The sequence below is a fragment of the Bos indicus x Bos taurus genome, chromosome 12 (genome assembly GCF_003369695.1).
Source record: "Bos indicus x Bos taurus breed Angus x Brahman F1 hybrid chromosome 12, Bos_hybrid_MaternalHap_v2.0, whole genome shotgun sequence".
NCBI lineage: Eukaryota > Metazoa > Chordata > Mammalia > Artiodactyla > Bovidae > Bos > Bos indicus x Bos taurus.
Window position 1 is genome coordinate 81,833,006 of NC_040087.1, and position 16,582 is coordinate 81,849,587.

General features: G+C 42.4%; 1 protein-coding gene across 1 annotated transcript in view; it reads right to left on the reverse strand.

Moving 5' to 3' along the window:
- The window catches only part of EFNB2 (ephrin B2), a 49,704-nt gene that overhangs the window by 5,887 nt on the left and 27,235 nt on the right, over positions 1 to 16,582 (reverse strand). The window contains exons 3-4 of the mRNA XM_027557943.1: positions 862 to 954; positions 15 to 128 (exon numbers count right to left, since the gene is read on the reverse strand). Coding sequence (XP_027413744.1) covers positions 15 to 128; positions 862 to 954 — 207 coding nt within the window. The remainder of the gene's footprint in view (positions 1 to 14; positions 129 to 861; positions 955 to 16,582) is intronic.

Below are 16,582 nucleotides of genomic sequence, written 5' to 3' on the forward strand. Positions count from 1 at the left end.
TCACGCTGCTGTACCTGAATTTGGTTTGACAAAGGGACTTGTTGTTGAACTTCTTCCATTTGTACCAGCTTCAAATTCTGGCCTCCTCGTTGGATCACTATGCCTGGTTGACCCAGCAGAACTTGCATCTATATGAAAAACAAGCAATTACTTACAGCACAGAGATCTGACGGGATCTACCTTTAGGAGCTGGATCTAAATCTCAAGAGGCACGAATAGCAATGAACATAAGATTCTTTATGCAAAGTACTGTGAGATGCAAGAATATACTTTTCCTTTGAAAGCACAACAGTTCTACTAGTTATTTCAGAGGTTTAGCTAGTGAGGCCATCTGTGGAAACTATAGGGATTCTTGCATTTGGCAGGCAGAACATTGCAGATGACATTTTAATTTAACTGAGCAAGTTGACTGACTACTACCCCAATTTCTAATTAGAAGAATAATTCTCTCTGCACAAGAGGTCATCTCTGTGTGAAAAGGCTCAGTGAACACAAGTCTTCCGTAGTCGAGAGGCAGAAAGGGGCAAAATGGCAGAAACTTTAGTTTGCATTCTGGAAATTTTCATTGTGAGCCAAAGGGGGTGTTTTGCCTTGAAGAAGGAAAAATCTATCTGCAGATACAGACATGGCCATAGACACTGAACCTGGCTGACCTCAACTTTTAGAAGTGTCTCCAATAAAAAGAAATGGGCTGCATCAACTTAAGGAAATCGGTCAGTGGCTCGAGGTGCGCAGAAAGCTTTGCTTTGGAAACTAAGCGGAAGAGTGAGTGGAGGTGCGTGTGCGCAGCCCTGGGGGCAGCCATACTAGCTGGGGGCCCAACCAGATCAGAGGCTCCGTGAATCAGCAGACGGTTTTTACCTTGTCCAACTTTCATGAGGATCTTCATGGCTCTTGTCTGGCACACCCCTCCCTCCTGGTTATCCAGGCCCTCCAAAGACCCATTTGATGTAGCTGATCAAAAATAAAATGGACAAAACAAAAAAATAAAGAAAAAATCAGGAAATCAATAAGCCAAGTTTACATGAACATGAAATGTCTGAAAACAATTCGGAAAATAAGAATTCACTCTTAGTCACAGGTTTGCTGAAAGTATGGGATGCTGAAAGGCAAAACGAAAAAAATAAAGAAACAAAGAGCGATGATGCCATCCACACCGCCGCACGTATGACCTCTGGTCTCCAATGGACTCAAGTGCCTTCTCCTCCCTTTATAATCAACGGATTTCGTCTGAGTCTGTAGATAAAAGGAACGGCATCTTCCAAAAGCTGACTATTTTGGAGTTCAGCCTCCAAAGAGCAGTACAGTAAATACGGTAATTTCAAACCGTGGTAATCATCACCCAGCACCTGCTTCCTCTACTACTGATTTCCTGCCTCAAGAACAATTACCTTGATGCTCCCTGATTGTCAAGCGTCCAAGTTCTATAAACACTCAGAGAGGAGACTCCCACGCCCCTTTTTCTTTCCCCAGCCTTTCTGGAGCTTAAGAGGTTGTAGTAGAATTCACATCTTCCAGCTCTGGAGTTTTCCTCCTCCATCATTTTGTACTCAACTCGAATGAATGGATGTGCTATTACCACCACCATCGACCTTGGCCAGACTCATCAACCAGACTCCCTGGTGCAGAACTCTGGGTGGACAGAGGTACCCACACGTGCCCACTGCTCTGCGAGTCGCCCGGGGCAGCTCAGGACATAAGGCAAGGACATGGTTCAGGTCCACCAGCTCGATTCCCTTTCCACCTTGAGCAGGAGGGGGAAGGCAGGATGTCTTTTTTTTCCCCAGCAATCCATGCCCTACTCTATTTGAAGACAAAGGTCTATCTCTTTAGGACAGTGAGTTCTCTGAAGAGCATTGTAACTAAAGCCGAAAAAAGACAGGCTGCTAGCTAACTTGCTGAGGGACAGGATTTAAATTACAGGTCAAGCTCCAGACGAGAAAAGGAGGTGGACGTTTAGACACTTCTGTTCCTCCACAGTTCAAGGGCAGGGAACACAAATGTTTCACATCCAATTCTGCCGTATAAATCCTTCTCTATTATTTTTCTCTCTCTCTCTTTTTTTTTTTCCTTTTTCGGTCATGTTGTGTGGCATTCTGGATCTTAGTTCCCTGACCAGGGTTCTAACCTGTGGCCCCTACGGTAAGCCCAGACCCTAACCACTGGACCCTCATAGTAGTCTCCCTTCTCTAATTACCAAAGTCGTGCCTACTAACTCTACACTTTTAAAAGTACTGAAAAGGGGACAGACTTTCTGTTAAAAATACATCCAATGACATTCTTTTAATGGGCTGTTTGTTTCCCAAACGGCAGGGCAGCAGACAAATCTGGACAGGTGTGCATAGAAATATGTATGCTGTGGATAATTACCTGAGCTGGAAAAGAAGGCCCGGGTTGACTCGCTTTTGTGTTCTCGAGTTACTGACTTTTACTTTCACTCCTTTCCTTAATAACAATGGCTGCCTCTTGTGTGTATAAATATCTCTTTGCTTATCTGAGTGCTTCCTTAAAGTCCAGGCTTACAATCATATCTTACTCTTCTGTTCTTGCTGATACTGAGTTTCTCCTGGGAAACTGGACAAAAATTACCATCATAATTTTTTTTTAAGAGTAAAAAGTAGATAGTATCCTCTTGTAGATGTCTGAGAAAATGTTTGGCAGATAAGTTAGAATAAATACCTAAGAGGCTTGCATGCTTTGGCGATTCTAAAAAAATTTTTATTTTTTCTTTCCATTTTCTGTCTTCTTTCCCTTTTGTTTTTTCCAAACCTGGGCTTAAATTTCAAAGTATCTTTTCCTCCCAAAGGCCTAGAATAGTGTGGGTTAGTGTGAGCAGGCACTCTTTCTGAGCAATATCAGAGCAGAACTATAATTGTCACTTGCGTTTTCTCAATTTAGGATATGTTTTTATACAGAAAAAATGGTGAAAAGCTGATGTCTTTATCTGGCTGACAGTCTCAAAGGTTTAGTTACTTAACTGAAGTGGAATTCTCATCTTTTCTAATTCATACACACATAAATGCACTCCAATGCAAAGTTCAATGACTAAGTATTTCTTGCTAAAACTTTTAACGTTGAGCTGACAAATGATAAAAATAAGATTTGAAGGTTGATACACAGAAGAAGAAAAAAAAAAAAACAGGTAAGGGGAAGGAATATAGATTTATTTATTTTAACCTTGATGTAAAACAATCAAAGATTCAGGTCTAAAAGTAAAAAAAAAGGATAGACAAGTCACAGCAGAGAAAAGTCACTGGTGAATAACATTCAGAACCGCATCTGCAGACGCAGAAACTACAGCCAACTTCCACTTGTCAGTTTGGAAGCAGGAGGGGTGCATGTAATTCGAGTGACTTTTCTTTTGATTTTAATTTATAGGTCAGTGCCTTCTCTGAATACCAGTGCCTCCGTGGAGAGCTCCCTTTGGTTTACTCAAAGTGATGTCTGAGGAGCCCCTAAACGTAAAGAACTCCAGAAGTATTCAAATCAAAAGGCCATCTATAATTTAGCATCCACAAACTATACACGGCAGGCAGAAACTGTGTTGTAGCAGAAGACTGCTTTGCATCTCCAACTGAGGACATTTTTATTCCTTGGGGAGGGGAAAAAAAAAAACCCTCAAGCCCTGGAGAGTCCCAGAAGGAAACCTGAAGATGCAGCTTTGGCTGAGTTCTTGAGGCCGAGGCCACTGCTGGGGTGGGGGTTGGGGATGAGGGTGGAGGGCGGCCAGGAGCAGAAGACTGTGACCGCGGAAGGTTCTTCTCTCCACTCTGGGCTCTGCATCCCTTCCCTCTAAGTCCACTTGGAAGTCGCAAAGTTACTAGAAGATATTGAAAATTTCATTCCTAATGTTTGTTTTAGCATCCCAATACTTGGCTGTTTAAAAGGGTGTGAAGTGGGGGCTGGGTGGGATGAATTAGGAGATTGGGATTGATACATATACCCTGTTGCTTTTTTTTTTTAATGTTTCATTTTGTATCGGAGTATAGTCGATTAACAGTGTTGTGGCAGCTTCAGGTGAAGCCGGAAGGGACTCAGCCTTACAGGTATCCATTCTCCCCAAACTCACCTCCCATCCAGGCTGCTGCGTAACCCTGAGCAGCGTTCCCTGAGCTGTACAGTAGGTCCTGACACATATACGCTATTGATACTCCATTGTACAGCACAGGGGACTCGATACTCAAAGCTCCGTGGTGACCTAGATGGGAAGGAAATCCCAACAAGAGGGGATATACGTGTATGTATAGCTGATTTACTTTGCTGTCCAGTAGAAACTAACACAACTTTGTAAAGCAACTGTACTCCAGCAAAAACTTAAAAAAATAAAATGGGGCTAAACTTTAAAATACAGTTAAGAGGGAATTCCCTGGCAGTCCAGTGGTTAGGACTTGACATTCTCCTTGATGAGACCCCGAGTTCAATCCCTGGTCAGGGAACTAAGATCCCACAAACCATGCAGCTCGGTCAAAAAAAAAAAAAAAAAGAATACAGTTATATGTTCCACCACGAAAGGATTTTTGCCTTGAGTTAGGAATGATGTAAGCTGTCTGGGAAAACCCTGTTTTAAGATGTGAGTACCAATGGAAACTTCAGACGGTAAACTTCACAGCAAGTTCAGTTATAAAATAACTCAAGAGTAATTTCAACTTATGTTATATTTAATCTCACAGTGAAAACTAATGTCTGTGTTCCTCAGGACCTTCTTATCAAGGAATGTAGGGCATGTGGTCCTAATTCTAGAGGTGTCCCCTGCCCTCCCTCCGTCCCCAACCTTGAGAAATGGCACAGCTGAAAGTCTTCTGACCTGATGACACCTCATTATTGGCCACGAACTCTGAAATAAAGCCTCAAGATTAATATTCTGATTTCTGCTGCAACAGCTAGTCACCAACAAGCTTTAAAAGGCTTAGTGGCTGACTTTGAAATACAACAAGTGCTAAGACTTGGGAGTAAAATCTACTTCTACTTCAGGAGACAGTTTTGCAATTATTGTTGATTTGAATGTATTGGGAATTTTTAACTGGGAGAAGGTAAAAATAAATTGCTAACTTCATTCTACTTAATTTTTCTTTGCATCTCTCAACCAGCATCATCTAATGCCACCACAATCATAGTATGACTGAACTAAATGGATGAAATTGCATTTAATCATTTACAGAGAAAAAGTAACATTGTTATATCTAAGCTTTTAGTGCCCAGAGTTTTTTCCCCCCTTGACTCAGAGAAAAACTAGATTTTATCGAATCAAAAATTATCAGAAGAGTATCTCTATCTAGTTAGAAAGGAGGGTTCATAAAGATACATGGGCATTTTATAGCCTGCTTTTAAAAGCTTTTGCTTCTGGTATCTAATTGCACCGAGCTATTGTATTGAAATCACTCGCTTGTTCCCCCAGGGCCTGATTTTAAGTGGGTGGAGATCATGGCTCAGTGGTGGGGGGGAATACCCTGAGTTCATATTGCCTAAAAGTTCTCTTCACCTTTGAAAACTACTCGGTGAACATCTGTACCTGCCCGTGTATTTGTACGCGGACTTAACTGCAGTTTCTCCCTCGCTGCAGGTAGGCAGCGTGCTGGTGATCTGAGTAATAGAGGAGAACCAGTGGGCAAGGCAGACTGCATTTCTGGCTGTGTTTTTGGACTGTGCCCACGGAGAGGATGTCCTATCACATTCTAATGTGTCTTCACTTGGTGGTTATGGCTCTGCACCCGGGGGAGGGTGAGCTGGAGTCCTGGATCTCTGCTGTTTTTATTTCAGTCTTCCACCTTGGTAACTGGATGGAGAATTAACTGCTGGCTGCGTGCCTACGCATACTTGGGTCAGTCCCATGCACAGAGAGGTCAGCACCAAGAAATTCTACAGAGTGGGCGCCTCCCGACGAAGCACATCCATCATTTTTAGGTTAGGATGGAAAGAATGAAACATCGAGATATCCTATGCAGGGTATTTCATACATTTTATTTGTTTATTTTCATGGCCACACCTCTCAGCTTGTGGGATCTTAGTTCCTTGACCAGGGATCACACCTTCGCCCCTGCAATGGAAGCACAGCGTCTTAGCCACTGGACTGCCAGGGAAGTCCCCAGACCATTTTAAAATGTAGCTTACTGGGATGGGGCTGGGATGGAGTGGGGAGCGGGGAAGAGGGGATTGATGGACATCCCCAAAGCAAATCCTTTTCTCACCAGAGAGATGCACCAAAGAGACAGATAATAAGCATACAGGGTCAGGAAGTGAGAGAGTTCAGTTTTGTAGTAAGAATAAAAACTTTGTGTCCATATAAAACTGCACATGATGTAATTTACTCTTATTTGGTTATGAAACAAAGAGCATTTTATGAAAATCCTCTGTCAACATCGTCTTCTTGGGACTATTGGCGAACGCTGTGTCATCTGATGCTGGCCTTGCTAATTTTGGTTTCTTTGGGCAGCCCTTCTACACACGGGTCTCCCGAAACTCAACTCAAGAACTGGAAGAACTTGAGACCTACTACCTGGCACAGTGAGGAACTCAAAGAAGCAAAAGCAAGTGAGAAACTTGAAAAGTAAAGCGGTGTCACTAAAATGCATGTGACACACGGACGGGGCGACTGTTTCCTTCCAGACAGTGGGCAAAACTTTGAGTTTCTAAAAGAAAAAAAAAAGAACTGAGCTATGTAAGTTGAAAACCAGAAGGCTGAGAAAAGTGTAACTACTTAATATGAACATACAACCCAGGGAGCTAAGATCTACCTATTTCGCGCCCTGACATGAATTCAAATTCAAAACATATGATGTATATTCAAACTATAAAAGACACAGGGATTCAGTTTCTAGAACTCAATGTAGTTAAATGCCTTGGGTATTATCATAGTTATCCTTTAATATGCCAACTTCGAAGAAAAATTCTAAACATGGAAATGATAACAATCACTAAATGCCAAAAGGAACTTGCCCTTTGCTTTAACTAATAAAACAAAAACATCTGCATAATGTGTCAAAAGGAAGGTGAAAAAAACATCACTTCTAACTTCTTTTTTATATGCTTTCCTCTGTGGTTTTATAGTTAAAGGAATGGCGAATACACCACCATGGTTTTCCAAGGTCCTCACTATTTTTGCTTGGCGCAGTATCAAAAAAAGTTCAGCATTAATTCAAGTCATATGGCATTTCATCCCAGAATGCCTGATCTTAGAGTGAAAGTTTTATAGATATTTCTAAAAGTCTCGATTTGAAGGAAGAAAAATACAAAGGAAGATACAGGATGTGTGCATTTTTCACCCAAGGAAACATTGTTTCAGTAATGATGGGAAGAGTCACTTGAACTTAACCCCACATCATTCTGGGTGTGTTTTGACCTTTTAAAACAGTAAATCAGGTATTTGGAGGTAATAACTGGCTTAGCCCCAGTGACTTCTATACAACACATTTAGTTAGTTTCTCCACTAGACAGAATGATTTGGAGAAATGATTTAAAAACCAGAGTCACAATTTAGCCCCTCCTCCCATATTAAAATACAAGTAAAGATACCTACTTCGCAGGTAGCGCTAGTGGTAAAGAACCTCCTGGCAATGCAGGAGACTTGAGACGTGGGTTTGATCCCTGGCTCAGGAAGATCCCCTGGAGGAGGAAATGGCAACCCACTCCAGTATTCTTGCCTGGGAAATCCCATGGACAGAGGAGCCTGGCGGGCTATGGTCCATGGGGTCTCAAAGAGTCAGACACGACTGAAGCAACGTAGCATGCATGTATCAACAGATGTGGGTATCCAGTATAAATGAATGCTCTTGCATAAAGTGGTATAATTTTATTTTCTCAATTTTAAATGTTCACCATGAACAGAGATAGGATATTCTACTGACAACTCAGTAATGAGAGTTTTGAAAAATGTAACAACCTTGAAACAGTTTAGTGAACTGCTTCTGCTTGTGTGTTCACTAAAAGATTGTATGACATATTACTTTTCTAATATTACTCTTTGGGGAAAGAGGGAAGATGCAAAGATACCACTTAGAACTGAGTCTAAAGGTGCCAACATATGTTATTATATCTCCTACATCATATGAGACTTGGATGTTGAGAGAATTCAGCCAATCGAGAGAACAGTAATAATTGAAAACAATAAATATGACCATCAGAGCATAAGAGATTTCATCACAGCTTACTCATAAGACCCCTTCACCATGAGGAAGTATATACAGAGTCCAAGGTGGGACAATCACTGAAGATGCTAAAAGCCATAGTCACCTTTGATGAGACAGCCCTGAACAGTCACTGACTACACAAAAAACCAGAGTGGAAGAAAATGGGAAAAGGAGAAGAAGTGAATGTGTGTGTGTAAGCGTGGGCACACATCGCAGGTATATGTCGATGACAGAAATACCTCCCAGGCTCAACGGCTGCTCTGACATTTCGCTGAGAAAGATCAAACAGTCCTGGAAATAAATCACCAGTCCCCTCTTTTTACAAGAGGCAGGCTTAAATACATGGGGTCCTTTATGAGTGGCTTACTTTATTTTCCTCAAAATATGGCTTGCAACACCTTGATGTCTTGATTTTTCATAAATTCTGTTGTGGGAAAGCATTCCTTTCAGAGTCTAAAATTTTATTGCTACAGTGATAATGATTTATGCAGGTAGGATCTCTCATTAGGCAAAACAAAAATTTCAACAAGATTTTTTAAAAAAAGAAAAAGCTTTGCATCAAGTGTGCTTTAAGAGAGTGTCACAATGATTCAGAATTGAAAGAATGTGATCGCTAACAGTAAAAGAATAATCACCTTCTACATGCGACAGTCAACCTTAATATGGGCCAAAATCTACTTCAACAGAGGAATCACATTTTAAAAATAGGGTGCCAACTCCCTGGTGGCCTAGTGGTTAGTTAGGATTGCAGACTCTCATTGCCATGGCTGTGGTTCAAAAAAAAAATTAGGGGGCCAGATGATCACTTCAATAGAATGACCAAACTCACATTAAAAAAAGAATGAGGTCAGAGTTCTAAAGATAAAACATAATGCCCTATTGTCTATATTAGCTTTGCTTTGGCATTCTGAATTTTTTTTTTTAATAAAAATGAGACTTTCCAGTCCAGAGAGAGTGATAATATCTAATAAAAACATTTTGGCCACGAAGAAGCGTGTGTTTGGCGAATTATTTCCAGCACACGATTTCTAGCCCGCTCCTGAGTGTTTAACGGTCTTCATCATTAAAATATCTTTGTGGAGATGTGGAAACCTCTAGATAGTGAAGGGTCAGAGTAAAAAGTTCATGGTGGGGCGGGCACAGCCCACAAGCCTCCTGCTCGTCCCTAATCACAGGCAATGATATTAATGACCCAGTAATTGGGAGACTGCGGCACTGAAGTGGAAAACTTCCATCTGAGGCAGAGTTCATCTCTGGGTGGTAGGGCTTCACCAGAGACTGAATTAATGCTTGCTGACAGTTTAGAACATAACACTGCAGATGAGAAAATGTATAAAAGCTCAGACGGACATGAAGTTATTTGCTTTGACCACCTAGAGACCAGCAGGAACCCCGATAAAGTGCCCTGTCTGAATCTGCCCTACACGTGAACCTAATTCCATTCAGGGGACACGTCCTAGACTCCAAGAAGCCACATTTCCCACATGTTTGCGTCCTTAAGTTCCTGGTTTAACACCAGGAACGATGAAACTGGGTTACTCCACCAAGGCAAAAAGCCATTTGCAAAGCAAGACGGTCTTTAACGACACACAGCCTGGCTCCTCTGTGAAGTGGTCAACTGTGCTCCTGCCAGAGGTTCTGCCTGCCCACCCACCCATCCATCCCTCCCTCTATCCCTTCCTCCATCCATCCATCCACCTACCCACCCACCCATCCATCCATCCCTTGCTCCATCCATTTATCCACCCATCCATCTACCCATCCATTCCTCCACCCCTCTCTCCATCCATTTCTCTATCCATCCCTCCATGCCTCCATCCATCCCTCCATCCACACAAACTGTACGCTTGTACTTGGCTAAGAAAATTTGAAGTCTCTTATTACCTCTTTTGTACACTTGAGAGATTCTTTATTATTTTTAATTTTACTATTAGCCACTTCTCACTGACAGGCAAAGTACACCGCACCCTTGAACAACGTGAGGGTTCGAGGTCCCAACCCCCAAGCAGTAGAGTTTACGGTGGGCCCTCCTTACCCGTGGTTCTTCCATATCTTTGAATTCAACCAACAGCAGATCCTAAGGTGCTGGAATAGCTACTACTGAAAAAATCTGCACGTAAGTGGATCCAACCTGTTCAACCCGTGCTGTTCAAGGGTCAACTGTACTTGATAAAACACAAAGCTCCGTCTTACTGGAGAAATGGAACTGACTGATAGTAGCTCTAAAAAGAAAAATGAAAATTCTGAAGATCTGACAAATTGCCACTACCACCACGGTTAACCAGTGGCCCTTTCTCCTTTCCTACTGCTCTACAGAATTTTCGTAGGTCAACTTCAGGGCATAAGATTGAAGCTAGCCATCATTGTGATCACGCTTAGTCACTCAGTTGTGTCTGATTCTTTGGGACCTCATGGACTGTAGTCCGCTAGGCTCCTCTTGTCCATGGGGATTCTCCAGGCAAAAATACTGGAGTGGGTAGCCATTCCCTTCTCCAAAGATCTTCCCAACCCAGGGATGGAACCTGGGTCTCCTGCATTGCAGGCAGATTCTTTACCATCTGAGCCACCAGGGAAGCCTGAGGGTAGTTGCACATTTACACGACACAGGCCAGCACCTCTGGTCCGACACGTCTGATCCAAGCACAGAGGTCTCTGGGTATCCGTGGTGAGCACCCCTGCTTGGGCGTCTGGGTATCCATGCCTGCTACTGCTATGCATGCACTCTGTATGTACATACGCTCTCTCTGCTGTCACTGTGTATGTGACACGTGTATCCTGGTATGTAGGATGCTCTGGCTGTAGACTGTCTTTCCTCTCCATCTGTATGCAGGTATGTGCCTGACAACCCCGAGGAGCACTGTCACCATCTAACGATGCTGGTCCAAGGGGCTGAAAGCCCTGGTCTCAGTTTCGCCCCTGACGCTGCAGGGCCGTGTGAACTGCACTAAACCACACACACGTCCTAAGTTTCTGTTTTCTCACGGTGATCAAAATTCCTGTCACCTGTGTTTTGAGACTGCACAGTGACAGAGTGTGTGAGGCCATCACACTTTCTTGTAAGTGATCAAACACCAGAGCCTGAGATTTCAATCAGGAACAAACCCGGGACTCTTAAGAATGATATAAATAAGTTCTTGCCAAGTAATCTTTTCATGTCTGTCTAATGCCTCCTGGCTATTTCTTGAAGTACTTTATTTTGCTTTAAATTTTGATTTTCATGATAAATATTTAAAGGCTATTAAGAAAGAAATGCGTCCTCATGCTTCCACAGAGTCTCCAGGACTGTTCAATTATTTACAAGTCTAAGTAAACTTTGCAAAAGCTATAAATACAGGTGCTAGGGAAATTAAGATGTAATTTATGAAACAGTAAAGGCAGTTTTATTCTGAGCAATTCCTAAATAATTCTTTTTTTTCCAAGGAATTGCCTTCACTCCTCATGTATTCTTATTTTACATGAGAGGCTTTTAGTCTCTCCCCATTGCTTTAAGGACCAGAGTCATCTTGTCCGTTCATAGGTTATTTTGGGAAAAAGGAATGGTGCTCAGAGGACAATCTCTGTCTAGCTTTAAATAAGATAAGCTGTCACTACCGCCTAGGTGACGCCATTGAACATGAACAGAGTCTCAACCTACAATAGCCTAATCCTCCTAAACCCCAAGAGATACGGGATAAATACCCCAATGGCCATGACTCCATCAGACCTGCAAGCCAGGCATTTCCCAGCACAAACTCCAACGAAGCAGAAGTTGAGATTTTATTCCTGAAATTATAAAGCATCTAAGCTTTATTCATATTCAAGTGAACAAGGAGTCTTACTGATGTACTCCGCGAGAGTGCATCCAATACGGTCATAAAAGGATTTTATGTTACGCTAAAAATAACAGAAACGATGCTCTCATGGTCAGACCGTGACCATGTGAAAGGAAGTATGGTCTCAGTTCGTCTCAGTGATGAGGCAACCGTGATGACTACGTTTTCTCTAGAAGAACATGTATACCACGTTGGGATGCTGTGGAAATGATCAATAAAAACAGCATCTCCTTTGTGTAACAGGGAATAGAGAAACAGACCTGGCAAGGCTGGTGAGATGCTAAGTGGGAGATGATTATACGTGTAGAAGACTCCGCCCAGGCTGTCTCTTTTGGGTCTTACAGAGGATCTGCTAACAAGCTTGGGCAATTCCTCCGACACAAAGATCCATAAATGCATGTTTCTCAGTAAGGAAAGCCCAAGGACAAAAGAACTTTTATAACACTCCAAGAAGACAAAAAAGAGGGAAGGTCTTCTAATTAAGTTATGCAGCATTACTGAAACTTGTAAAGTCTCTGGAGTTTCATTTTGTGGATGGTTTTTCAAATAAATGACACTTTTGGAGTGCATCCTCCCCATCTGCCAGCTCACAGGAGCGCACAGGCTTGCCTTTAATCTCCTGCCTCTCACATCCCTCCGCCCCCTGCCTCTCCCCTAGAGACCCCCAGCTGTGCTTACTTGGGGGCCCGCCATGGTAAGCACTTCACATACAGCACCCCACTTAAAGGCACATCATCCCCAGCTGACAGACAGGGGCTTGAGGCAGGGACTGGTTCAGTTCCTTGTTGAGGGGCATTCGAGAACCCAGCTGTGCCTGACTCCCAAGCTCCCAACTGGGTTTTCCCAGGTGGCTCAATGGTCAAGAACCCGCCTGCCAAGGCAGGAGATGCAGGTTCAATCCCTGGATTGGGAGGATCCCTCAGGAGAAGGAAATGGCAACCCACTCCAGTATCCTTGCCTGGAGAATCCAATAGACAGAGGAGCCTGGGGGGCTACAGTCCACAGGGTTGCAAAGAGTCGACGAGCATTCTATGATGAAGCCAATCAGTTCAGTTCAGTCGCTCAGTCGTGTCCAACTCTTTGCGACCCCGTGGACTGCCGCACACCAGTCTATGAAGCCAGGAGTTCTAAGTTAAAAATAAAAATGCATTTAATTCTTGAGTTTATATGCAAGGTAATTCTATGCCAGGTATCAGACATAAATCCTTACCCCAAAGTCGGATAAGTGACAGGCTCATACTGTCATACTTGTGAACTTGATAATGTTCCGTGAGGGAAATACAGCTTTTGCCACCTTTATCATGTAAATAACTCATCAACTAAAGCCCATAATCAACTGCAGAGACCACACATATATTCTAAAATAAATCTATGTGTAGAAGGACATCTGAAACTTCCCATAACGATTTTGCTAGGGAAAGGGCTTATAGTACATTCAGCATATTTTATTTTTCGTTTATGTATATGTATCCTTAATCTTTTGGCCACACCACTCAGCAGGGAGGATCTTAGTTTCCCGACCAGGGATCGAACCTGCACCCCCTCCACTGGCAGCATGAAATCTAACCACTGGACCACCAGGGAAGTCTCTATTCAGTATATTTAGTGCCACTTGCTACACTTACTCCCAGAAATAAGGAAACCCAAAACCAAAAAGAAAAACAAAAAGGAAAACACTCCACAAAAATACAGGAATGGAATCTGCTGTTCTGTTTTGATTCTTTAAGAATGGTGTTTCCTTATATTTGTGTGCAAACATTTTAATTTATTTTGCAATTTTGCTCAGAAGTGGAGCTTATGCCTAAAAAATAGCAAAGCTGACTGAGGAGCTTTCCAATTTTATATGCTCTGATAACATTAAAAAAAAATTGTTTTGGAGAATGAAACCCATGATGGGCCTATGAAATGGTGACTCATTCAGATTCATTCAGTGTTTCTCAAGGAAGACTTTCCCGAGGGGTGGCTTTCTGAAGGACCACTGCGAACACAGCAGGGTGGAGTTACAGAACAGCGTCTAATCAGTCAAACAGTCGTTAGAAATGACGCCTTTTACACTGTTCCACAATCCACATCCTGGCTATGGGTTTGCGGTAAAAGAACGTACCAACCACCCAAGGGTAAATTGGGAGGTGCCCTGGGCGGATGGTGTTCCTCCTAACAGCTGGGCTGTGGGCATGGTTCACTTAAAAATTATCCACACAAGGGCATTCATTGTCACTGTCTATGACTCACAGGGTTTTGGTAGTGTGATGAAAACCTCTTTGCAGGTATTTTGCAAGATTTTACGCTGTGGCTGGCTGACCAACCCAAGGGACCTTCCTGAGGGTTAATACTGCAAAGGGCCTCCACAGCAAAACTGCTGATTCATTCAGCTCTGAATTATTAATTCCCCCCCCCTTTTTTTTTAACTTTTCAAATCCTTCAGCCATTTATTTATTCTTCTCTTTTCATGAATAACTATTGATAAAAAATAAAAACAAATACATAAATAAATAACTCTTAAGCACCAACTATGCAGCCCATACCATGCTTAGGTCTAGAAATATCCTGGTTAACAAGCCCACAAAAGCTGAATCTCTGCTGTGGAAGGCACAGATAATGCAAAGTGAAAGTGTTAGTCGCTCAGTCATGTCCGACTCTTTGCAACCCCACGGACTGTAGCCCCCCAGGCTGCTCTGTGGGATTTCCCAGGCAAGAATACTGGAGTGGGGTGCCATTCCCTTTTTCAGGGGATCTTCCTGACCCAGGGATTGAATCCCAGTTTTCTGCATTGCAGGCAGATTCTTTACCATCTGAGTCACCAGGGAAGCCCCAGAGATAATGCAAGTGAGTTATTTAACGATTCCAAAGAAATCAGTGACAATGACTCCCAATTTGATATTTGGAAGCAAGCAAATCCTTCTGGGTTATCACTTCTAAAAAGAAACTGGAAACCAAGCATAAATTTGACACAAATAAGGCTGAGGACACAGTTAGGAATGCTTGCCTAGTATTCACTGGAGTGTTTTTCTGAGACTGGGCTTCCTTTGACAATGGGTCACTTCAGAACAGAGAGTTATTTTATAAACTTTTTTAAAAAATGTAAAGATATGATAAAAAAAAAAAAAAACCTGTAGCTTATATAAAATGTTTGTCTTTGAGGCAATTAAGAATCAGAATATAATGAAAAACAGACCAAACGGCTGCAATATCCTCACCTTTGGAAGATTTAAGATTAGGAGATTTTATTATGCAAATTAAACCCAAGGTTAATGACTGGCCCAGGTCACTGGAAAAAGTCAGTTCTCAACATGAGGAAAACCCGTATATATCATTTTGCCCCACGCCAAAGCAAACAATCATCTAGGAGAAAAACTAATTAGGTGAACACCATTGTCATGTCCTTTCTTAGGGGAGCTCAGCGGATACTTGGTAGGTTTAAAAATACATTCCCAATTAAAAGTTAATATTGACTTCTAAAACTTAAAAAAAGTGTGATGCCTGTGTTATAAACCTGTTAATACTACAAATCAGTGTCTTTAAAGAGTTTACGGTGGCTCCTGTCCATTCGATTGGAGAAGAGCCACCTTGACAAGAGACTCTAGACTCTAGACTAGACGTACGCATCCAGCCATAAATGGTTTGGAACTGGAGACTTGCACCGTTAGCTGGAATAAGAACAATAAAATAATAAAAGCCGTTTCCTACAGAAGACATCAAAATTCAAAGAAATAAAGTAACTTCTCATTAAGTTTAGGCAGCAGGACTAGAACCCAGGTCTCAGGGCTCCTGGCATCAGTTCACCTAGGGAACGACCCAACACCAATTGCAATTCGGTCCCCTGGCAACTGGGACTGTTCCTCTCTGGGGGTTGTGAACAACTGCTCCAATTCGGTCCCCTGGCAACTGGGACTGTTCCTCTCTGGGGGTTGTGAACGACTGTTCCAATTTGGTCCCCTGGCAACTGGGACTGTCCCTCTCTGGGGGTTGTGAACAACTGCTCCAAGTGTCACTTCTGTTCTTCCTACCCACGGAAAGAAACCAGGATACAGTAATGATGCTGACTGGACTAATACTCTTAGTTATGAAGGTGCCTACTAGCTGGATGCAAGGATTTGGAGTTAAACTCATGTAATATACATTGTCGGGCTTCCTGATGGCTCAGAGGTAAAGAATCCGCCTGCAGTACAGGAGACCCAGGTTCCATCCCTGGGTCAGGAAGGTCCCTGGGAAAAAGAAGCAGCAACCCACTCCAATATTCCTGCCTGGCAAATTCCATGGACAGAGGAGCCTGGAGAGCTATAGTTCATGGGGTCGCAAAAGAGTCAGACATGACTTAGAGACTAAACAACAAGAAATCTTATTTTAAAAAGTCTTTTTTTTTTTTTTTAAAGACACTGATGGACTTCCAAAAGCTTAAGATTTCCATTTATTTTACCTAATGACTATTTTACATTTTCAAAGATTTCCCTCTTATTTCATACATATTACCACCCCATCTGCTTGTCCCATCCCTCAGAAACACTTTTCCTTCCATTGTATGATCACTCTGCTTTTAAATCTGTAATTCACCACTTTCCCTTTTTCTTTGTTACTTATTCTCCCTAAGCCACTCTCTGCATTATGCTGGTTTAAAAATAGGCTTTCCGTCGCTGTGGCATTTCAGGT